General features: G+C 41.1%; 2 protein-coding genes across 9 annotated transcripts in view; one reads left to right on the top strand and one right to left on the bottom strand.

Annotated features, from left to right (window-relative positions):
* DAP3 (death associated protein 3) overlaps positions 1-24,686 on the bottom strand; it is a 32,320-nt gene extending 7,634 nt beyond the window's left edge. Inside the window, exons 1-7 of one of the 5 annotated variants that reach the window (XM_058539394.1) lie at positions 23,559-23,615; positions 11,645-11,745; positions 10,116-10,169; positions 5,100-5,222; positions 3,339-3,440; positions 393-501; positions 160-252 (exon numbers count right to left, since the gene is read on the bottom strand). In XM_058539394.1, coding sequence (XP_058395377.1) covers positions 160-252; positions 393-501; positions 3,339-3,440; positions 5,100-5,222; positions 10,116-10,157 — 469 coding nt within the window. In that variant the 5' untranslated portion in view covers positions 10,158-10,169; positions 11,645-11,745; positions 23,559-23,615. Of the gene's footprint in view, positions 1-159; positions 253-392; positions 502-3,338; positions 3,441-5,099; positions 5,223-10,115; positions 10,170-11,644; positions 11,746-23,489; positions 23,874-24,566 lie in introns of those variants that run through there. The other 4 variants (XM_058539392.1, XM_058539391.1, XM_058539390.1 and 1 more) reach the window with 4 other exon arrangements.
* Positions 24,405-25,343, top strand: part of ASH1L (ASH1 like histone lysine methyltransferase) — a 209,686-nt gene continuing 208,747 nt past the window's right edge. For 2 of the 4 annotated variants that reach the window (XM_058539382.1, XM_058539377.1), the window contains exon 1: positions 24,405-24,697. The gene's annotated coding sequence lies outside the window, so the exon portion shown is untranslated. The remainder of the gene's footprint in view (positions 24,698-25,343) is intronic. The other 2 variants (XM_058539379.1, XM_058539380.1) reach the window with 1 other exon arrangement.

Genomic DNA, 25,343 nt, shown 5'->3' with positions numbered 1-25,343 from the left:
CAATATGAAGAAATCATGATGAATTAGCTCAAACCACTCTGCATCTGGAGCAAAGGCCTTTCTCTTAGCCATCAGAGCCCTGTTAGAAAATTAAAGCCACAACGCTACCACAGTAGCAGGATAACTAACCCCGACACAGTGAAGATAGGAAGTTCTTACCATCTGGAACATGCAGTATCAGCCAGTCCTGTTTTGCACAGAAATGAATAATATGGCAAAGACTGAGGGTTTTTCCTGTTCCCTTCTCCCCATCTAAAGCACTTGTTGTTAAAGAAAACATCACCAGAAGGGACACTTCTGTCAACAAATAGTACTCTTGCATTTCTTCTTTTCCCTTATTTGAGGGGGCAAAGCATTGACTCAAGATAGCCCAGGCAGGCAGGAAAGGATACAGAGAACATATCGTACAGCTGGATGAGCAAAATTGGTGTTTTTCAGGTAATGCAGAAGCTCTAGGGCTGGTTTCCTTACCATCAGGCAAGCTTCATTGAATGTCTTCACCTAACAATACAGAGAAGGAGGAAGGAGAGGGGGGTGTGTGGAACTTTTAGACAGTTCTTGGTACACACACTGAGTCTAATATAGCAACCAGATCACCAAATGGCATATTTTTCATTTATTCAGATGGGAGAGGTTGGGTTGGTATTGAATTTGAAAATCTATCCATATAATTAGATAAAAAACCAAAACACAGGGGCCGGCCTGGTAGCGCAGCGGTTAAGTGTGCGCACTCCACTTTGGTGGCATGGGTTTGCAGGTTTGGATCCCAGGCGCACACCAATGCATCACTTGTCAAGCCATGCTGTGGCGGCGTCCCATATAAAGCAGAGGAAGATGGGCATGGATGTTAACACAGGGCCAATCTTCCTCAGCAAAAAGAGGAGGATTGGCACGGATGTTAGCTCAGGGCTTGTCTTCCTCACACACACACACACACACACACACACACACACACAAAACACCTGAAACACATTATCCCACACCAACTAACATAATAGTCAACTTTTGATTATTTCTGTTAATGAAGCACAGATATTACATCAGTTAATTGAAAGCTACAAATAATCCAGACATCTCATAACTATGAGTACCACTTAGGGTTGATGTAAATATTAAAAGCATGTAAAATGCTTAACAAAGTATCTGACACATGGTAAGCATTGAATAAATGTTAATTCTTTTGAATTTATTTTTAGCTAATTCTTATTACTATAACCATCTAGACTTTTCTCTAGAACTATATACATGGCAGCTCAGGGCAGGTGTGACCAGCTGCCCCACAGCTATGAGGCTAGACACCACCAGCATACAGACACACCAGATAACGGAGACATAAAGTTCATTCCCTTTTTGCCACCTGGAATACTTTGGAAAAATTTGGGAAGCAATGATATGTATAAAAGTGATTTGCAAATAAAGTATTTAATAATGTCTATGAAGGGCCGGCCCCGTGGCTTAGCGGTCAGGTGTGCATGCTCTGCTACTGGCGGCCCAGGTTTGGATCCTGGGCACACACTGATGCACTGCTTGTCAGGCCATGCTGAGGTGGCGTCCCACATACAGTACCTAGAAGGATGTGCAACTATGACATACAACTATCTACTGGGGCTTCGGGAAGAAAAAGGGAAAAAAAAAAAAGAGGAGGAGGATTGGCAATAGATGTTAGCACAGGGCCGGTCTTCCTCAGCAAAAACAGGAGGATTGGCATGGACGTTAGCTCAGGGCTGATCTTCCCCAGAAAAAAAAAAAAGAATGTTTACTGTAAATCCATCATAAAAAAAAAATGTCTATGATAAGAAGATCTAACAAATATTATTCACAAGCATATCAGATAAGGATTAAAATAATGTTGTATTTTTAAAAGAAATCCTAAGCAAACAATTGGATTGGAGAAGGACTTGACAAGTAAGTGCAAACTTAATGGAAAGTGAAACCTTCAAAAACATGATACAGATAATAAAACAGAAATGCCATATTAGGCAATATGACAGTACTAAAATACACAAACAATGGTAAGGGAGTTGGCCTTTACGTAAATGGAAATTATGGAAAGAATGTATGAGTAATTCTCTCCAAAACACTGGTGGGTAAGCCACTCTGAAAGCAACTTGAAATGGTTAAAGATAGGCCCTCACAACCCTGAAGCTAGAGATTGTACTATGAATGTCTTGGAACAGTCTAAAGTGCCATCACAGATGATTTCTTCTGGTTCTGTCCTATTTCCAACCTTATCAAAATTTTTGTTAAGCTTGATGACAAAGCTATCTTCTAGAATTAGCTCCCTTATCGGTGTCTCATCTAATTTCTTAAAATAAAACACATTAAAGAAATGACATCATCTGGCTCCTGGGCTAAAAATCACCTGCAAGGTCAAGTTTGACATTTCATTAAGAAGGAATAATTTCTGAGGCTGACGATAATTCAGCAGGAGTTAGTCAAAAGAACCAATTATACCAATAAACTACGGTTGTAATTAATCATAAATTCTTTCTTCTTTTTGTTTTTTTGTGAGGAAGATCAGCCCTGAGCTAACATCCATGCTAATCCTCCTCTTTTTTTCGGCTGAGGAAGACCAGCTCTGCACTAACATCTATTGCCAATCCTCCTCCTTTGTTTCACCCCCAGTAGATAGTTGTATGTCATAGTTGCACGTCCTTCTAGTTGCTATATGTGGGAGGCGGCCTCAGCATGGCTGGAGAAGTAGTGCGTCAGTGCGCGCCTGGGATCTGAACCCGGGCCACCAGCAGCGGAGTGCACGCACTTAACCGCTAAGCCACAGGGCCGGCCCAATCATGAATTCTTTCAGTGGCTATAAAGCAACCCAAGGTTACACTGTTTGGGTTGAAGTTATGACCACAAAACTACATTTTCTGAAATTCTAAGACTGAAGAACAACAATGATGCATTTAACCCAAATATCATTTCTGTTTGGCTCACGAATATATTATGATTTTGTTTCTCTACAGCATGTTAACTATTTTCATGATATTTTACTAAGGTAAATATTAAATTCATTTTTAACAATTATTTGAATGCCAAAGTTTCTAGAAATCTGTTGGGTAACACAAGGAAAATAGTGGTATATTGTTTATTTCTTTAAGAATATTTTGTCTGGCTCCAAAAAGGATTTAAAGTGGTTAACCACAGATAAACAGTGGCTTAAAGTACTTATAGTAACAGCACTATTCATAAAAGATAATCAATAGCTGAATTTATCTGTTTTTTTTTTTAGATTCAAATTTCATCTTTTACAGTTTTCTACTCATTCAATCCCACTCCTCTGCTATCAACAGCTTGTGTTCTGGGCTCCCTCCAATTCCCTCCCCTGTTTTGAGCACCTGCATTACAAAGCGAGGAGGCAGGCCATGGGGGAACACAGTCTTCAGATCCTGGAGGGCAATGTTGTAGTGCTGACCTTCATGCTGCTCCCCATGCTTGGCCTATGAAACAAAAATGCCAACAGGTATAATGGGGTCACAGATAAAGTGGCAAAGACTTTCAACAAGTGGAAGGGGCCTGCTAGACCATATTGAGGAAACACTCATCTCTCAGAGCTGGAAAAGATATCTTTCATTTCTTGTCTTAGACAAAAAATTCTGGTTGTTGTCCCCAAATGTCCCCACAGTGTGTATATAAAGCTGGTGTTGGCCTGAATGATGAAGCCAGTTGCTCAGCAACATAAACCCTAGATGTGGAGGTAGCAGAGACAATTCTGGCCATCTGGATTCTTCTGTGCTGTGTATAGAGATGCTCCAGTCATGTGACAAGATCATCTGCATGCCGCTGTTTCCATAGAAACCCCAGAGGAATTGGCAGATAAAGGGACTACCATTACAGGGAAAGCTGAAAGACACTTCAATGACTTCATTCACTTATTCTATTTCATTTTGTGCTTGTGAAAGAAGATGAATGCTAGACATGTAAATAAAACACACTCTGCTGAGATGGTGTTTTAGGTAATGAGCTATTTTTTCCCCTCCCACATGCAGTGTATGTCAAGATGGGGAGACTCAGAGGGTAGGGGTAGGGACAAAAAGGGAGAAAAAAGCTATTCGTTCCCTTCACATTTAAGCACAGACCACACAGCTAATTTCATTTATGAGAGGCAGCAGTAATACTGGAGAAGGAGAAAAGAAATCAACATCTAGCCTAATGAGACCTCAAGTAGAAAATGCAACACTGGATACTGGTGGAATCCTGGCTTCTGCTGACAAACTTCACTTTAAATGCTGCTCTTCTCAATAAATCAAGTTAGTTCCCTCTCCAGACACTAGGATATCCACTTAGAAAGGTAAAAAATAGTACCGGATTGGTTATTAGGAAAACTGGGTTCTGTACCTGCCCTGCTATGTGATCTTGGGCAGGTTGATTTCTTTAGGATTTTCCATACCAGGGTTGGTAAACTATGGCTGGCTACCCGTTTTCTTTTTTTTTTTTTTCCTGCTGAGGAAGGTTTGCCCTGAGCTAACATCTGAGCCAATCTTCCTCTATTTTGTATGTGGGTCGCCGCCACAGCATGGCCACTGATAAGGGGTGTAGGCCTGCGCCCAGGAACCGAACCCGGGCCACCAAAGCAGAGTGTGCCAAACTTAACCATTAGGCCCTGGCTACCCGTTTTTGTAAATTAAGTTTTATTGGAACACAGCCCTACCCATTTGTTTATGGCAGAGCTAAGTAGTTGTGACAGAGACCACTTTGGCTCATAAGCCTGAAATATTTATTATCTGGTCCTTTAAGGAGAAGTTTGCTGACCCATCATACAGTAAGATCAATAATAACTGCTAAATTTAACTTCTAAGGAATTGACTTAATAAGTTATTTACTGTGTACCTACTCTATGCCTGACAAAATCCTTGGCCTGAGGTGAGTTCAATGGTAGGGATTAAATCAGAACAGATATTGACTGACCTGCCTGAGTGTTTTATGTTACCATAGTATCAGGCAAGGATGGGGAAGATCTGGGTTTCAGAATGCTGTTTTGGATGCTAGCTATACTAATCTGCTTAGTTTCTTTGGGTTTCAGTTTTCCTGATATGTAAAATGACAGCAACACAAATTATACACCCTGAAAAAAGTCCATATATACATCAGCAACTCACCGGGTCATTCTCACTGGTGCGGGATACAGCTCTGGGACTCTCAATTGGAACCTGGTTATCCAGGTGAGCAGGAAGGCTTTGGGGTACCTTGGTCCCCGTGTGCAAAAAACGTCCAGGGTCCAACTAAAAAAGAAACCATTTTAGCATTTTGGAATTATCAGGCTTTTCATGCTTGCTACAACACTGAGGTTTTAAGTCATGTCTGCAACAAGGAAAAACGTCACTAACATACATTTTAGTTTTACGTAAAACAAATCCTTGTTATTATTTATAATTCTCTAAGTCCAATCACATTATTCATATGCTGAATCTGTTGTGTTGCAATGTCAGGGCTCTGTTCCCATAAGGAAACAAACAATCACATTAGAGATTGTTCAGGAACAGAGCACAGCCATTAACAACCTAAAGCAGGAGACTTCTTTTAATGCCCTTGCCCACAGTAATGAATGGTGGCCAGTACTGTACAATTCTCAGCTGTCTAATAATCATAGTTACCTCACTTATTAGGGGATCAGTGCAATGTTCCCACTTGATAGGTATAATTACAATCCCCACAACAATTTTCTTGCTAGCTGTGCTCTGGAATAAAGAATCTTTCATTAAGGACATGTAATGAGGGAGTGTGTAAAGCATCCAACTAAGTGAAAATAAACTGCTCTACAGGCAAGTGAGTGAACTACACATGGAAACTTCTGAACTGGGGAGGGGTCGGGGGAGAGGATGAGATTTCAGGAGGCAAATCTGAAAAAATGCTAACTGAATAACCCCCAAACTGAGCTTAGGGATAACAGGCCTTATGTAGAAGTGAAAAGACGCCAGTCACAAGGGAAAGATTAGGGTACGAAGCCAGTAGAAGCAGGAGAACGAGGATGTGAGAGACGGCTGAATTAAGGAAGTTGCTTGATAAATCAATAGGTAATATGAAAGTTGCCTATAGTTATATTTCATCTCATCATGCAGCTTCATGACTGAAGAAAATGTATATTATTTTTGTACCACCCCTCATAACTCTTATACCCATTTTATAAGAACATCTTAAACTCCATAATGACATTCTAACTGCTATCTTTACCTCTAAATCTTTGATTCTTCATCTTTCATAATCTAAAAGATTTGTCCTCCCAAATAATAGGTTTAATCTTCAGCTAATCAAAAAGCTTGAATGGTTCCTGACTAACATCAAAATAAGTCTCGAAGTCCTTAGCATGAAAATCAAGGTCACTGTGACGACTTCCACGTACCTTTCTAGTCTCATCCCTTCATAAACTCTATATTCTAGTCATATGCTAAAACATGTTATTCACTTTTATGTTTCTAGACATCTGCTCATTCTACTTCAACTTCCCTCTCTTCCTATTTAAATCTTACTTATCCTTTAAGGCTCATCTCAGATGTCACATCCTCTGTGAAGATTTGCCAGACACCTTGAGTCAAAAGTAATTATCTTTCCCTCTCTGCTGATAGCACCTGCTTTGTATTGCATGGCATTTTTACTCTGCCTTGAACTGCATTCATGGCTTTTGTTATCTGAGTACCTATTAGATGCCAGGCAAAAGACTGTTTTACACACATTCTTTTTAAGCCAAGAATCCTAGAAGATGGATTGCCTGTTTTATGATGGGGGAAACCAAGGTTCAGAGAAGGGAAGTAATTTTGCCTAAGGTCACAGAGTTGGCAGGTGGTGAAACCAGAATTCAAATCAAAGTTTGTCTGACTCCAAAATCTCTATTCTTTTTATTATATCATTTTATCTTATACACAAGTTTGTCTCCCATTCTAGGCCATACACACTTGGAAGAGAAGACATCAGATTTTATTCATCTTTGTAGCTTTTTCTCTGAGTACGTAACACACCACAAATACTTTGTACTTGTGCCCTGCAATAAAGAATCTTTCATAAGAGACATGTGATGGGGGGAGTGTGTAAAGCGGCCAACTAAGTGAAAGTAAACTCAACTACATGCACTCAGTGAACTGCACCCAGAAACCTCTGAACCAGTACTTGTATATTTAATATAAAGTAAAAGGGTAAAGTAATAATACAGTTGCTCCAACTTTGTCTGAGAATGGCAGAGAGAGTGATGTTTATCAAACATCTAAAAACTGTACATTTCCAGCTTTCCTTGCAGATAGATTGGAGTCATGTGATTAGTTCTGGCTAATGAGCTGTAAATGGAAATAACTTGTGTCAATTCTAGTCAGAGCCAGTTAAGAGAGGGTATAAATTCTCTATTTCCCCTGCTGTGGCAACCTTAAAATTTATATGCTGAGATGGCACCCAAGATAATGAACCTTCTCCCTATGTCTCCCACTCTCCCACATTTGCCTGCAAACCATTTTGGAAATATAGCAATAGCAAGAACAAAACAAAACATATACACATAACACAAACAATATCATTTGTTGTGTTAAGCCATTGAGAATTCAGGGCCTGTCACCTCAGCATAGCAATCTGAATAACATACCCTAGTACTGATACTCCTCAGTATTCTCAACTCAACTGGAGAGAAAGCACCATGTCTCTAAAGAAATTAGCAGCCAAGTGGAAAATTAAAGATATTCACGGGCCACAAGGTGGTGCTACTTCTGTAAGAATCCTATGACTTTTTTAGTTAAACGCTTTTGCAGCAAATTAAAAGCTAGCAAAATGGATTCCTTACTTCTTACAGTGTTATAAATGGCATCACCCAGCTAGTCTCTTGTTTCCAGGGAAAACAACCCTATGCACAATTGCCTCTGCACAGTTCCAGAATGAAAATCATGCAGTTCCTGAAAGAACAGCACTCATGAGCCAATCAAGGTTACTCTAAATCAATCTACAAAAAGCACAAAATTCTACAAAAAGCATAAAATTCTTCCCACTGACATCTTTCTGCAGTTTGGACTCAGGTCTTTCTTATCTGTTATTAAGGAAGAAGAAATTTCAGGCGTTAATGTAATCAGTTGAGGCCAGAATCCGTCACTCCATTGATCCTTGCTTTTCTTTTCATTTTTTAAAATTAATTAATTAATTTTTGGTAAGGAAGATCAGCCCTGAGCTAATATCCGATGCCAATCCTCCGCTTTTTTTTGCCGAGGAAGATTGGCCCTGAGCTAACATCCATGCCCATCTTCCTCTACTTTATATGGGGCGCCGCGACAGCATGGCTTGACAAGCGGTGCGTCAGTGTGCGCCTGGGATCCAGGCCTGCGAACCCCAGGCCACGGAAGTGGAGTGCGCGCACTTAGCCACTTGCACCACTGGGCTGGACCCCATTTTATTTCATAATAATGGGTTATTTTATGTACATAAGTTTATCACGAACCCCTGGAAAAAAGACAAATCCTATAGAAGGACGGGCTCCTTTTCTAGAAAACCTAATCTATAATTAAAATGATCAGATGGAAGTGACTAAGCCCTCTGGCTCAGTTCTCATCCTTCAGGACTCAACTCTGAGAGGATCTCCTCTAGATCCTACTTAATCCAGGTTAGGTGCTCTTCCTGGGTGCTGTAACAGCACCATACTCTAACGACCCTTTATTCAAGATTCCACTACTGGACTTTGAGGTCCTGGAGAACATGGACCATAAAATGCGATACTGTGTGCACAGTGGTTAAGGCCACAGTCTTGGAAGTCAGACAGACCTGGTATCTAGTCTGGGCTCTACAACTTCACAATGTGTTACCTTAGGCAAGTTACTTAGCCTTTCTAATCCTCAGTTTCTGAATCTGTGAAACACAGATATTATCTACTTCATGGGTTAGTCATGAGGATTAAGAGAAACAAAGCACTTAGCACAGTGCCTGGCACATAATTAATGCCCAACAATTAGTAACCATTATTAGTAAAACGAGTCATCTTAGAATCCTCAGTACCTGCCATATGGAAGGTACTGAAAAACTATTTGCTAAATAAACGAAAGAATGAAGTAAAGCAACAGAACGGTCTTTTTTTTTTTTGTAATTGATGTTTTAATGGTTTTCAACATTGTGAAATTTTGGGTTGTGCATTTTTGTTTGTCCATCACCATATATATGACTCCCTTCACCCCTTGTGCCCACCTCTCACCCCACACTCCCACTGCCCCTGGTAACTACAGTACAGTTTTCTCTGTCCATGTGTTGGTTTATATTCCACATATGAGTGAGATCATACAGTGTTTGTCTTTCTCTTTCTGGCTTATTTCACTTAACATAATACGCTCCAGGCCCATCCATGTTGTTGCAAATGGGACGATTTTGTCTTTTTTTATGGCTGAGTAGTATTCCATTGTATATATATACCACATTTTCTTGATCCAATCGTCAGTCGAGGGACACTTAGGTTGCTTCCACTTCTTGGCTATGGTGAATAATGCTGCAGTGAACATAGGGGTGTATAAGCCTCTTTGGATTGTTGATTTCAGGTTCGTTGGATAGATTCCCAGTAATGGGATGGCTGGGTCATAGGGCATCTCTATTTTTAAGTCTTTGAGGAATCTCCATACTGTTTTCTATAGAGGCTGCACCAGTCTGCATTCCCACCAGCTGTGTATGAGGGTTCCTGTTTCCCCACATCCTCTCCAACACTTGTTGCAGAACGGTCCCTTTTTATATATGATTTTATTATTTTATCCAACTATCAGATGTCAAAGGTCTAAATTGGCAACTTATTTTTCTTTTAAATACTTCATGAGGGGATGATAATCATTAATCCAACTGCAGAATAATAAAAGTTAGTATAGATAACTGCAATCAAGCTTATTTATCTATTTTTTTAAAAAATGTTAATGCTCCTATGGCAGGTAAATTCTCAAGCACAACTATTCTACTGAGACCTGTTACTTGAAGATTTTTAGGGCAGCTGGGAGTGAAGTTTATGGGCAGAGGAACGGAATTGTGACTGTTCTTTTGAGTGTAAACTTGTAAATTAATGCACTAGTCAGCTGAAGTTCTCCAAAGCATTTTATTCTGGATACAGTGAATCCATCTAAAAACAAGAAAGTCTACCTAAAGACAGTTTGCACAAAGAAGCATGTAGGTCAGTTAGGACTCACCTTATGGACCCTGGACATAAGCCTTGTCATTCCTTTCAGCATTGTCCTTGCACTCTTAAAAAAAGTGAAAAAGTAAGCCACAATCAGAAAAGATATTTGCTCAATGGATTAGTATCCAGAATAAATAAAGAATGCCTATAAATTGATTAAAAAATGAGCAGAAGACATGAACAGATATTTCACAGAAAAGGAAACACAAATGGCTAGTAAATGCATGAAAAGATTTTCATCCTCATTACAAATCAAGGAAATGTAAATTAAAACCACCACAATGAGATACCATTCACAACCACCACATTGGGAAAAATGAAAAAGTCAGACAATAGCAAATGTTGGAGAGCCTGTGAAGCATTGGGAACTTTCACACACTGTTAATGGGAGTGTAAATACAAATATCGTGGAAAACAAATTTGGCATTATCTTGTAAAGTTGAAAATGGACAGGTCTATGACCCAGGTATTGTACTCCTTGATATTTATTCTAGAAAACACTTACACGTGTACGCTGGAAAATATGTAGTCATTAACTGTCTAGCATGTACTAAAATTGTACAATCTCATAGTTGTAGAGAATGAATTATCAAAAACTGTAAAAAGCCCAAATGTCCATGGATAGAAGAGTGGATAAACAGAGATATGGTCATATAGTGGAATACCATAAAGAGATAAAAAGAATAAACTGCAGTTACATGCATGACATGGATGAATCTCAAAAACTGATACCGAGTGAAAACTATTATATATAGTGTGATATAATTTATATAAAATTAAAAAACCTAAAACTTAACTCATTATTTGGGGAATATACATATATGTAGTAAAACTGAAAGAGAAAGGCAAGAGAATGATAAGCACAACATTTAGAATAATGCTTACTTTTAGCAGGGAGGTAAAGGTATAAGATTGGGGCAGAGCACACAAAGAAATTGGTAATGATCTATTTCTAATGCTGGATAATGGGTACATGAGTATTTGTTTTATTATTTTTATACCATGTGTATTACATTTACTCATTTCTATGCTGGAAATATTTAATTAAAAAACTCTAATCTCTTGAGAGCTAAAAGATGTTTAAAATACTTTAATGCAACTCTCAATATTCAGTAGTGATAGCATAACCAAATCAAATCTCCAGGTAATTACTTACTTCATTTTGGATAACAATTTTCGCCTTTCCTACAGCCCAGATCTTTAAAGTAGCAGCAGCAACAACAATAACAGAGTTGCACCCATTTATTCAACACTTACTGAACACCTACCATGTGTGAGGCCCTGTAAATAAAACAGTAAACAAAACTGCTATAGTCCCTCACCCAATGGGGCTTATAGAACAGTCAAGAGATGACACAAACTCCTTTGAATTCATCTCCTTTTAGTTTTCAAGTTTACTTTTTAATAAAGATGCCAATGCATTCCTTAATTCAGTCATTCAAGAAATGTGTGATTTGCTTCCTCAAGCCCACACTAAAGACAGAGTATACAGTGGTAAACAAGACTGGCATGGTCTCTACTGGCCTGCCTCCCTTTTACCTGTGGGATTCCAGGGCTCCTTTGCTGTGTTTGAAAACCAGAGGTCTAGAGCAGCAGTTCCCAAAACGAGTTTGGTGGATGTCATAAAATGTGTCAAGGCTCTATGGCCAAAGAAATTAGAGAAATGCTGTATAACTATTCATTTTTTGAACAATTACAATATGTTAGCATATTTAAAAGTTTGGGAAAAACTACAGTAGAGAGACTTCATTTGACTCAAATTTACTTGGCCTTGGAACCCTTGGAATTCCCTTATTGCAAAATACTATTAATATCATTCTCCTGGATGCTAGTGGAGGGGCGGCTGCTGTGGAGCAAGGTGGTGACTGTGAGTATGTGCCGAGGCCTGAAGATGAAGCTCTACTGAGCCAGGCAGAAGTGAGGTCCCCTGTGTTCCCTGCTCTTTATCTGTTCTCCTTAGCTTTGCCTTACACTGCCTCCATTGCTGTTCAACACTGCCCAATGCCCACCACCACCACCACCTGCTGCCCATTACAACTGTGTATAAGAGTCAGAAGAGCAGGCCTGAGACTGCTATCCTTAGAATGGCCTGCTTGCAAGGTTGCCCCTTAGCTGGTGTCTGAGAACTTGGATTTCAGGAGAGTTTCCACCATTCCTAGAACTGGTACGAGAGGGTTACTGTGCCTAAACTATTTATCCAAACAACGTGATTTATGTTGAACAGCTGCTCTCCTGGGAGTCTGAAATTTTAGTACATGCTAGACAGATAATGACTACATGACCAGCCCCAATAAAAACCCTGGTCACTGAGGCTCTGAGTTGCCTTGGTTGGCAATATTTCACACGTGTTGTCACAACTTGTTGCTGAATGAATTAAGTGTGTCCTGTGTGATTCTACTGGGAAAGACTCTTGGACGCTTGCACGTGGTTTCCTCCAGACTTTGCCCAATGTGCCTTTTCCCTTTGCTGATTTTGCTCTGTATCCTTTCACTGTAATAAATCATAGCATAAGTATGACTATGTGCTGACTTCTGAGTCCTCCTAGGGAATCATAGAACCTGGGAGTGGTCTTGGCAAGCACAAAAACCACCACCCAGTGCCCAAGACCACCCAGCATCCATCTCCACCTGATGCCCAATACCATCTGATACCCACCTGGCGCCCAAGACCACCCAGTGCCCGTCTCTATCAGCTCAATTTTCTTAACCCCAATTCTTCTCAATCCTCCTCTACTTCAACTACTTCGCTCCCTGCCTCCAACACTGTCATCCCCCATCTGTGACCAGCTAACCCCCATGCCGATTCTAACCCTCCGTATCAGTTGATTACCAATCGCAAGCCCTCCACCCAACCTCAACTTTTCCTATTCCCAAACTACTCATGACCCCCATGTCACTCCAACAGTATCTGGCCCACCCAACTCTGCTCCCCCGATCTTCTCAATGTGCCCTGTTGCAACCACTAATATGGGACAGCTGTGACCTGCAGCTCCAGAGGGAGGCTAGGTCCTGGAGAGGAAAGAGTGGGTGACATGGTCCTGAGGTCCCCTAGGTGTGCTTGTGGTCATTGGGGCCCTGTTTTAGCATGTTTTACTCTGGCCATGTTTTAGACATATGGGACATGCTGGTCAGGAAAATGTGACCAACTCTCCATTCCAGGACACTATCATCTTGTATCCATATTACAACAACTGGTCTACCAGCCTCCAGCTTTGAACTTCTCCAATCCATTCTGTCCATTGAAGTCTTGCTTAAAATCTTTCAATATTTCCCCACGCCTTTAAAGGAAAAGGATATATATATATATATATATATGGTATACACAAGAATAACAGAAGATTCTTAAAAAGGGGGAGGGGATCTCAAAAGTCTGATCTCAAAGCAGACAATCTGGACTAAACCATATTTTCCATGTTCTTTAAAATGACTGTAAGCAGAAAAAGTCCTATTGACAGGCCAAATTAAAGCAGAAGAGAGAAATATTTCCTCATTCTACTTTCTAGGGCATATACAAATCAGGGCATTGCAAGATAAATGCTCAAAGCCACTAATACTATGGAAAAATTTGAGTTCTGATTTCTTCTTTCAGTTTTTTCATGTCCTTTGAACACTTATTTGCAGAGCACAAGTTAAACATATTGCTTGTTACTGGAAGATAAGGAAGGGATAGGTTTCCTATTAAAAGCGACTGATGGTACAAAATGAAAAAGAGTTATGGGGATGGATGGTGGTGATGGCTGCACAATAATGTGAATGTATTTAATATTATGGAACTGCACACTTTTTAAATGGCTAAGATGGCAAATTTTATGTTATGTGTATTGTACCACAATAATAAAAGAAAAAACAAAACAAAAAAAGCAACTGATGATAAAAATTAAAGATGCATGATAATTATCTCAAGCCTTCTAAGAAGCAAAAATGAAGAAAAAAATTCTCAAAGATTTATCATTAAAATACTTCTCTAGGGGCCGGCCCGGTGGCGCAAGCGGTTAAGTGCGCGCGCTCCGCTGCGGCGGCCCGGGGTTCGCTGGTTCGGATCCCGGGCGCACACCGACGCACTGCTTGGTAAGCCATGCTGTGGCGGCGTCCCATATAAAGTGGAGGAAGATAGGCACAGATGTTAGCCCAGGGCCGTCTTCCTCAGCAAAAAAAGAGGAGAATTGGCGGATGTTAGCTCAGGGCTGATCTCCTCACAAAAAAAAAAAAAAAAAAAAAAAACTTCTCTAATACTGTTCAACTGCCATCATTCTGAGACTCTACCTATTGTCTACTTTTACTACACCAAGACAGAAAAGTCCTCTCTCCAATCTCAGTCATTCTTTGTTTAAAATGTGGATTGGGCCGGCCCCGTGGTTTAGCGGTTAAGTGCGCATGCTCCGCTGCTGGCGGCTCGGGTTCGGATCCCGGGTGCGCACCAACACACTGCTTCTCGAGCCATGCTGAGGCCGTGTCCCATATACAGCAACTAGAAGGATGTGCAGCTATGACATATAACTATCTACTGGGGCTTTGGAGGAAAAAAATAAATAAATAAAATCATAAAAAAAATAAAAATAAAAAAAATAAAATGTGGATAAAACAAACAAATCCCAGAGACAAATAATTTCCTTGGTCTTTAAACCATCTGAAGCTCTTCCAGGTGTACTTGGAAGGGACATTTACTTATCATTGTATTTATAAAGTTCTGCCACTATTCTGCTGAAACTTTTTAGTGTTAGAGTCCTCTTTCTTAAGAAAAAAAAAAAAGTATTCTCACATAGGCAGGCTAAATGTATACTGAGAAGGAAGTCAGAAAAAACCTGTACCAAATTTAGAAAGGTATCCCAAAGACTATATGCTGGTCACATAAGACTTCAGTGGTCACAAAAATCATAGGTCCTTTTTTTTAAATTAAATTTTTACTATGGATATAATTGTAGATTCACATGCAGTTGAAAGAAATAATATATCGTCCCATGTACCCTTTACCCAGTTTTCCCCAATGGTAACATCTTGCAAAACTATAGTACACTATCACAACTGGGATATTGACATTGATACAGTCAAAATACAGAACATTTCCATCACTTAAAGGATCCTTCACGTTCTCCTTTTATAGCCTCTCCCACTGCCCACCCCCTTCCCTCCCTTCCTTAACCCCTGACAACCACTAATCTGTTCATTTCTATTTGTCATTTCAAGAATGTTATATAAATGAAATCACACTGTATGTAACCTTTTGATATTGGCTTTTTTCACGCATAATTTTCTGGAGATTCATCCGGGTTGCATGTTATATGTATCAACAGTTCGTTCCTTTAATTCTGAGTACTATTCCCTGGTATGAATGTGCCTGTTTGTTTAATCATTCATCCATTGAAGGATATTGGGGTTGTTTCCAGTTTTTGGCTATTACCAATAAAGCTGCTATGAACATTTGTGTACAGGTTTTTTTTTTTTTTAATTTTATTTATTTATTTATTTTTCCCCAAAGCCCCAGTAGATAGTTGTATGTCACAGCTGCACACCCTTCTAGTTGCCGTATGTGGGACGCGACCTCAGCATGGCCGGAGAAGCGGTGCGTTGGTGCACGCCCGGGATCCGAACCCCGGCAGCCAGCATCAGAGCGCACGCACTTAACCACTAAGCCACAGGGCCGGCCCTGTGTACAGGTTTTTGTGTGAAAAGAATCATAAATTCTTAAGGTTAAATGATCTAGTTCAAGAACTAAGTCTTCAGAAATAGTTCAGAATTGAATTGGTGCTACAGTGATCTTAATAATAATCACTGAGTATTTTTTAGAAACAGGTTCTATAAGCAATTTATAGGCATTATCTTACAACAATCCGGTGAAGTAGACATTATTATACCCAGGTGAAAATAGAGATGGATAGACTAAATAACTTGCCTAAGGGTATATAGCCTAAAATTGGCAGTTTTGGAATTCAAACCCATGACTCTGCAGCCTTTCTCATTAGCCACTGCATATGCTATATTGTCAGTCATCAAATGCCTGAATGTCTCCATTGATGGGGAACTCATAAGGCAGTCCATATGGTTTTCAGACAGCTTTTACGGAAAGTTATTTCACATTGTGAGGTGAAATGTCTCCCTGTAGCTTCCACTCACTGTCCCAGTCTTTCTGTTGGGTTTTACAAGCCATCTTCCATATGATAAATTGAAGGTAGTTATCTCCTCTATTTTTCTTTTTCTGGGTAAATGTCTTCAGTTTCTTAAAGTAATCATCATGAAAGTCCCTTCTCTATATTACTCATCAATACTCTTCAAGTATGATCTATCAGTTTTAGATTTTATATTTCCAACAGTGACTATTTTGTAATTCTATCACACCATAGTTTCATTGAGAACACAGTTTACTAAAATTACCAGTTGTTTTTTTTTTAAACAAATACTGTTATCTATCAAAATCCTAGCAACCTTTTTTTTATGGAAATTGTCAAGCTCTCAAAATTCACATGGAAATGCAATGGACCCAGAATAGCCCAAATAACCTTGGGAAAAAAAAAAAGAACACAGTTGGAGGGCTCACATTTCCAGATTTTAAATCTTACTACAAAGCTACAGTAATCAAGACAGAGTGGTATTAGCATATGTCTATAGATCATAGATGTCTGATCCATATGTCCATAGATCAGTGGAATAGAGCTGGGAGAAACCCTTACATCACAGTCAGTTGATTTTTAACATAGGTGCCAAGACAATTCAATGGGGGAAAGAACAGTCTTTTCAACAAATGGTGCTGGGACAACTGGATATCCACATGTAAAAGAATGAAATTGGACCCCTACATCACATCATACACAAAAATTAACTCAAAATAGATCATAGACCTAAATGGAAGTGCTAAAACTATAAAACTCTTAGAAGAAACACAGGAGTAAATCTTTGTGACTTTGGATTAGGCAATGGTTTCTTAATGACACCAAAAGCTCAAGTGACATAAATAAAAATAGATACTTGGACTTCATCAAAATTGAAAACTTCTGCTTCAAAGGATACCATCAAGAAAGTAAAAGACAACCCACAGAATGGGAGAAAATATTTGCAAATTACATATCTGAAAAAGGACTTGTATCCACAATATAAAGAACTCTTTATAACTCAATAATAAAAAAAGACAACCCGACTCAAAAATAGGCAAAGGATTTAAATAGACACTTCTCCAAAGAAGATATACAATGGCCAATAAGCACATGAAAGGATGCTTAACACTGTTAGTGATTAGGAAAATGCAAATCAAAAACACAACATGATACCACTTGCAAGGGAGCAGGGTTTGCCACCTCAAGATGTGTCTTTTTGGCATGAGGATTGATTGTTTTGGGCTGGTTACTTTTAAGAAACTGCAGACAGGGGAGAAGCTCTGAAAACCAAATAGAAGTTACCCTTTGTAAGAGACATTTACATTTGTAAGGGAAATCTCCCTTTGTAAAGGTGTCTCCCTCACTGTACCAAGAAGAGGAGGGGATGACCTTATCTCCAGAAACTCTTATTCATGCAGAAGGCAAGGACCTAAATCTGCATAATAACCTTAATCTTTTTTTTTCTGGTTAGGAAGGCCAGCCCTGAGCTAACATCTGATGCCAATCCTCCTCTTTTTGCTGAGGAAGATTGGCCCTGGGCTAACATCCATGCCCATCTTCCTCTACTTTATATGGGACGCCGCCTCAGCATGGTGTGACAAGTAGTGTGTCAGTGCGTGCCCGGGATCTGAACCTGTGAACCACCGGCCGAAGCGGAGCACATGCACTTAACTGCTGCGCCACCAGGCCGGCCCCAATAACCTTAATCTTGTTTACCATGCTTTTTCTGGTAATCTCTCATGATGGACTCCCCCCACCCCCAACATCTTCTTTTGGTCTTTAGCTGAAGATGGTATTTAAGGCGGCCACCTCATGGGGACCGGCCCTATGGCTTAGCAGTTCAGTGCGCGCGCTCTGCTGCTGGCGGCCCGGGTTCAGATCCCAGGTACACACCGATGCACAGCTTGTCAGGCCATCCTGTGGCGGTATTCCATATAAACTAGAGGAAGATGGGCAGGGATGTTAGCCCAGGGCCAATCTTCCTCAGCAAAAAAGAGGAGGATTGGCATGAATGTTAGCTCAGGGGTGATCTTCCTCACACACACACACACACACACACAAAATAAGGTGGTGACCTCAGCCATTCTGGTGAGTTACTCAGCTTTCCTGGATTTCTCCCATGTATACATGTTATAAAGCTTTGTTTGATTTTCTCCTGTTATTCTGTTTCACGTCAATTTAATTTTTAGGCCAGCCAGAAGGACTAGAGGGTAGAGGAATTGTCTTCCTCCCCTACACACTTCAAACTCAAAAGGATAGCTAAAATCAAAAGGACAGACAATAACAAGTGTTGGGGAGGATGCAGAAAAACTGGAATCCTCATACATTGCTCTTAGGAATGTAAAATGGTGCAGCCACTTTAGAAACAGTTTGGCAGTTCCTCAAAAGATTAAACATGGAGTTACCAAATGACCCAGCAATTCTACTCCTAGTTATATACGCAAGAGAAATGAAAATATATGTAGATACAAAAACTTGTGCACAAATGCTCACAGCAGCATTATTCATAATAGCCAAAATGTGGAAACAATCCAAAAGTTCATCAACTGATGAATGGATAAACAAAATGTGGTATAGCTATACAATGGAGTATTATTCAGAAATAACAAGAAATGAAGTTCTGATACACGCTACAACATGGATGAATCTTTAAACAAAGGGAAAGAAGTCTGTCACAAAAGACCACATGTAGTATAATTCTCATTATATGAAATGTCCACAACAGGCAAATCTATTGCGACAGAAAATTAGATTAGTGGTTGCCAGGGGCTGGGAGATGGAATAATGGAGAGTGACTACTGATGGGTTCTTTTTGGGGTGATAAAAATGTTCTAAAATTAGATAGTGGTAATGGTCACACAACTCTGTGAATATACTAAAAACTCACTGAATTGTATACTTTAAAGATACTGAATTTTACGGTATGTGAATTTTATGCTATGTGAATCTCAATAAAGCCATTATTTAAAAATGTTGCTATTTAGCCATATTAAAACAATACAGCAATAGTGAAGCTAACATGCACAGATTAACTACTATATGTCTGAAAATGTGTTATATACATTATATGCTTTATGTTATCATCATAGCATCCTTTGAAGCATTGTATCAGCTGTTGCTCCACAACAAACCACCCCAAAATGCAGTGGCTTAAAACAATAACTACTTATTATTGTTCACAAGTCTACAGCTACAGGCTGGTTAGTTCTTTTGCTCTGGGCCAGGTTTGCCTATCTCTGTTAGGCTTCCTCATGCATCTGAGGTTGGCCGCAGCTAAGATGACTGATTCTGCTCTACACTGTCTCTCATCCTCTAGCAGTGTGGCCTGGACTTGTCATAGCAGTGGCAAAGATCCAAGAGAGCTGAAACATTTAAGACCTGTTCAAACCTGGCTTAGAACCAGCACAGTCTTCTGTCACATTCTATTGCAGCCCATTATAGGCCAACCCAGATTCAACGTGTGCGAAGCAGACTTTATCTCTTTACAGGAGCTGCAAAGTTACAATTTTTTCTGACATGTGGAAACCACTGTACTGTTAAAAAATGGAGAAGTCTGGATGTACACGTGGTTATTGGACTTAAGAGCCCACGTTCCTCATTACTACATCATATTTCTTCCTACATGGCCTCAATCCTTTATTTGTGCAGCTAGCTGTTAACTTTGATCCTAGCTAAGAATAAGTGAATTATTAAGTCTGTGCACTTAGCTGCTGTGCCACTGGGCCAGCCCCTAGATTAGGTTCTGAAGTAGAGATGCATAAAGATAAAAACTTAAAGGAAAAGATAAACACAAAACAGTGTGATCTATTGTGGTGCTAATGTTGCAGGTAATTTTCTTTCTTGATTTTTATTTCTAATGTTATTAACGATAATCAGCAATATTAATAATATTGTGTATGTAATAAAAACTGTCTAAAATTCAGTACGGTGTCCATGTTAAAAAAAAAGTTTCTGGGGCCTGCCTGGTGGCTTAGTGGTTAAGTTTGCAGGCTCTGCTTTGGTGACTCGGGGTTTGCGGGTTCAGATCCTGGGCGCGCACATACATACCACTCATCAAGCCACGCTGTGGCGGCACTCCATATACAAAAAATAGAGGAAGATTGGCACAGATGTTAGTTCAGGGACAATCTTCCTCACCAAAAAAAAAAAAAAAAAAAAAGTAAATAAAATCATTTAAAAAAAGTTTTTATGAGACCTAGGCAAAACCATTTTTATGGAGTTTTTTTTGGTTAGGAAGATTACAGACAAGGAAACAGAGTGGCAAGTATGGCAGAATGGTTAAAAGCTTGGACTCTTCAAACTAACTGCTGGGATTTGAAACCCGGCTCTCCTATTTAATAGTTGTGTAACCTTGAGCAAATTACTTAAACTTTGTCTCTGTTTCTTCATTTCTAAAATGGAGATAACGGCAGCATCTAAATATAGAATTGTTACAAGGATTAAATGATTTATAAGTTATCAGTTTATTACTACACCTAAGTTTCTCCAGTTTACACAGCTACCAAGGAGCAGAGCTAGGCCTTGAACCCAGGCAGTCTGAAGTGTACATTTCTACTTTGATAGAAGGCAATAACCTGAAGCATAAGTTTAAAATCTTGGTGCCCAAACAAAAATTTCAGAGTTCTTCCCTTGTTACATAGAAAATTATTTAGATTATTATGCTTATACAGCATTTACCCATAACTTGTCAAATGTAAAGTCAATCCTGATGATATTCTAGTAAGTTTTATCTTCAAAAATTTCTTTTAACATTTGAAACCTTATTTTAAAAGTTTATATTGAAGAGCTTCTCCTGTTTATCTATATTGTATTTAGATAACATCCCAGCAAGGAAGCACCATGAAATAAATGTTTAATTACTTCTATTCCAGTGAGGAAGTCTGAGGGCAGCTTAGCTAAGACTGCTGCTGTACAGCAATATCCCAGAGCCCAGCAGTGTATTTACAGCTTGGAAACTGATGCCAGGAGAAGCAGAACAGTAGGGAAATACTGGAAATCTAGGCAGTTTTGTTGAGTGCCTATCACTTTGCTTAAAGAAAAGTTTCAGTTAACCCATACCCTCATTTACATTAAAGCACAGACCACAATCCAAGGCAGAGTACTTTGGAGGTTAATAATGATTTGACTCTTTCTGTATTAGTTTCCTATTGCTGCTGTGACAAATTACCACAACCTTAGTGGCATAAAACAACACAAATTTGTCATCTTAGGGTTCTGTGTTTAGAAGTGCAAAATCAAAGTGTCTTGCAGGGTTGTATTATTTCTGGAGGCTCTAGTAGAGAATCTGCTTTATTGACTTTTCCAGTTTTTAGAGGCTGCCCTTTCATCTTCAAAGCCTGCAAGAGCCAGTCAAGTCTTTGTCATATTGCATCACTCTGACAGACTCTTCTGTCTTCCTCTTCCATCTTTTCAAAACTCTTGTAATTCCAGTGGGCCTATCAGATAATCCAGGATAATCTCCCTATTTTAAGGTTAGCTGATTAGCAACCTTAATGCCACCTGCATCCTTAATTCCCTCTTGCTATGTAACATAACATATTCACAGGTTCTAGGAATTAGGACATGGACATCTTGGGGGAACCATTAGTCTGTCTTCCAAGCCTTCCTTGGTTCAAATAATTCAGTGTTCACTCATTCAATATGGTCATTTTATTGAGCACTTAATATATTTTAGTTGCTAGTAGGCACTGGGGCATATGCAAAAGAACAGAATACTATCCTATTTGCCTATACTTAGCCGACAATTCATGAATCAGTGGAGTTACTGAATGCTAGTTGAAGGCAGAGACCCTAAGTATGTAACTTTCTTTATATACTGGTGTAGCGGAATTCCATTAGAAGTGTTTTTTCTTTGTAGTGTACACAATTATGTTACTGATGAGAAATTTTACACGAAGGCAATGTGGTATAGTGAAAAAAGTTAGGTTTTTAAGAGACAGGCAAACTAAAGTCTAAAGATAAAATTACTGGACTTCTCTGAGCCTCAGGCTTCTCATCTGTAAAATGTGAATAAGATGATCCATCTCAAAGTGTTGTTTATTATAAGGATTAAAAACAAACACATGTTCTTCTGGCATGGTATTCCACAAATGTTAATTCTCCTTCTCTTCTCATATTTTAAGTATCTAACATTCATTTCAACATTTTCCTAACTTGCTTTGCACTAGACTATAGAAAAAATGTTAGACATAGTCCTTGCTCTCAAATTAAAAACGTGGTTGGTAGAGTAACACACTTGCATACATGACACAATTAAAGATTAATGTAAAACTTCAATGGGCTCCATGAAAGACTTGGCACTTAAGACACAGTTAGGAAAAGCAAATATATAGTGAGGTAATTAAGGCTGAATTCCTCTTTACCTTAAAAAAACAAAGCAAGCAAACAAAGCCTGGTCCATATATTGAAATATGGTACGGGGGAAATTCAGGAGTGTCTACTTGAACTTCAGAGCTTGACTAGACCTTTGAGATTTAATCTAGCACAATGATTTTCAAACTATTCCCTGGATCCCCTGAAATTCACAGATGTGAAGAAAAGGGACACCCAAGTAAATCCCCTCCCTAATTTTTTCTGCTTTACTGGTTAGGTGAAACTAAAAACTAGTAGATTAGATAAACTTCGGGATTATCTGTGGATTTTAATAGTCCATAGTTCTCCTGAATTCCATCATCAAGTAAACGTTCGTGCAGGATTCTGAGAAACAAGTATTAGTAACCACAGAAATCTGATAGGCCTAGTTTTGCTTTGTTTTATTAACGACTTGGTTAGAATAGGACACAAACTACCAATTACACCCACAAACCTTATCAACATCAACAGAACAATAACATAATACTCTGCACTTTCCCTGTGCCTAGGAGCTAATTCTACTTTACATATATTATTTCACACACCAATTCCAAAGGCAGATTTGGAGTTAACTAATTTTTATGTCTAGTTTTTCGTTTCTTCTTGATAAGGAATTAAGAAAAATAACTTTCCGAAGGACACATAAGACACGGGCGATTCAGTCCAAAACTCAACTGGAAATACGTGATTCCTTATCCTCTAACATCAGGCTGCCTAATGAGATTGAAAATGTAGTAGCCATGCAGGAGGAAAAAGTAAAAGTGCACAGAAACACCATCGCGTATAGACAGTTGTGCGAAATGCGAGAAATCTAAGCTGAGCTAAAAAAAGAAAAAAAAAGAAAGCCGACCACGGCGCCGGTTCTTCTTTGGGTCCCAAGTCTGCAACATAGAACCCGGAAAAAAGCCCCCTAGGACGGTCGCCGGTCCTCCTGGCCTCACTCCCTACCTCACGGAGGTGCGGAGTCCCGCTCCTTTCCCTCATGGGTACAACCCCCGCGCCGGTCTATTCCCTCACCGAGAGTCGCGGACCAATTCTCCCGACGCGGCGAACAGCAGATACTATCAAAAGCTGCTCCGTAGTGCTCGTCCCGCAGCAAAGAAGCAAGCTCGGGTCGAACGGCAGGAAGCTACTCAACGCGCAGCCGCCGCGGCCTCCAACCGCCGGCCAGCGGAGGGGGGCTAGGCCGCCCCCGACCCACTCGCCGCGGCCGTGAGGAGGAGGGGGGAGGCGAGCCGCGGCGCCCCGGCCCGGGAGGTGAGTAGCCATGGGTCTCTGTCCGCCACTCAGATAATTCCAGTCTTAGCGGCAAGCTCTGCCTGCTTTTGCCTACCTTTTCCTCCCCCGCTCCTGCAGCCGACAGGAATGGAACAGTCCCGCGGGGGGATTGTGGGAGGCGCACGCGCGAGGGGTGGAGGGTATGTGGGGGGGGCCGGAGGAGGAGGCGGCGGCGGCGGCCGTGGCGGCGGTTGGTGGCCGTGGGGGCGGGGAAGGGGGGGAGGAAAGACGAGGAGGTGGAGGAGGAGGCTTGGGCTCGCGCCGCTGAAGGTACGCGTGAGGGCCCGTGCCAGAGCCGGCTTGACAGGGGCCGAGGGGAAGTGGGGGACCGTGCGAGGAGGCGCCCCTGAGCGAGCGCGTACGGGCTGGCTGGCGCGCAAGGCGGCCGGAGGCGGTGGTTGGTGGGAGCGGCGAGCGACGAGCCCAGATACACTCCGGCGCGTGCGGGCGGGCGTGCGCGTTTCGCCGCCCGAGTCGGGTGAGGGGGGAGGACGGAGGGGAAGAACGCGAGGAGGGAGGAGTGGGAGGTGGGGGGGGGCACGAGGCGCCCTTCGCTCGCTCCCTCCCTCCCGAGGAGCTGCCGCCGCCGCCGCTCTGCCGCCGCCGCTCCCGCCGCCATTTTGGGTTCGCTTTGCGGAGGGGGAGACGATCCCCGTCTGGGTTGCGGGACCCGCCTCCCCTCAGTTTCCCTTGCTTGGCCCCACGCCTTTCCCTTCTCCTCTCTCGCATTTCCGCCAGTCCGCTCACCCGCTGGCCGCCTCCTGACAAGCGGGAGGGATCCACTGTGGACCAAGGGAAGCGGAGGAGCCTAGTGGCGGCCGCCCCCTCTTCCCCACTTCCCTGCACTCTCATCTTTCTCGGCCTCGGCCTCTGACACGGTGAGTAGAACCGCTTGGGGAGGCCTTTGGGCCTAAGTACTCCCTCCGCGACTCAATCCTTGGCTTCTTGGGAGCTACTGTCATCTCCCGGACCTGGACCTCCGGGAGAGCGGTGGTAAGGATGGGGGAGGGGAGAGAAGGGAAGGGGATCCTGAGCTTACCGGGAAGTCCCTCCTGGCGGGGGTGAAGGGGTGTCCCTGACAGGCGGGCTCCTGGCTTGGGGGAGGGGGCAGGAAAGTAAGCGAGTGGAGGCGGAGTCGGCTGTGCCCCTGACAGGTTAGTTTGTGTGTTGTGTAGACACGATTGGAGCATCCCCCGTAGTCCAGTCTGTGGCTGTTTAAGGAATAAGACTGGCAGGAGGGCTGATCTTTCGAGAGTAGTTTACCTGTATGATCAGGTGTGTGTCGTCCCTGACATGCTGAACTGTATGTAGGAAAGACAGAATGATTTCAGTGTTATAAGTTTAATAAATGTTACTGGTTACTTTGTACATGGAAAGACATGTTTTTGGTCTGGAAGACAGATGGTCTGCTGGTGTATGGCGGCTGTGTTTGTGTGTGTATGCAAGGAAGGAAAGTGTTCCGGAAGAGTTTGCTTGTGTTTGTGTAAGTGTAATGGAGTTCCCCTTATAAGTTAGCTTATTTTT

This window comes from Diceros bicornis, chromosome 4 (assembly GCF_020826845.1).
Source record: "Diceros bicornis minor isolate mBicDic1 chromosome 4, mDicBic1.mat.cur, whole genome shotgun sequence".
Taxonomy (NCBI): domain Eukaryota; kingdom Metazoa; phylum Chordata; class Mammalia; order Perissodactyla; family Rhinocerotidae; genus Diceros; species Diceros bicornis.
This window is presented reverse-complemented; position numbering and strand designations above follow the sequence as displayed.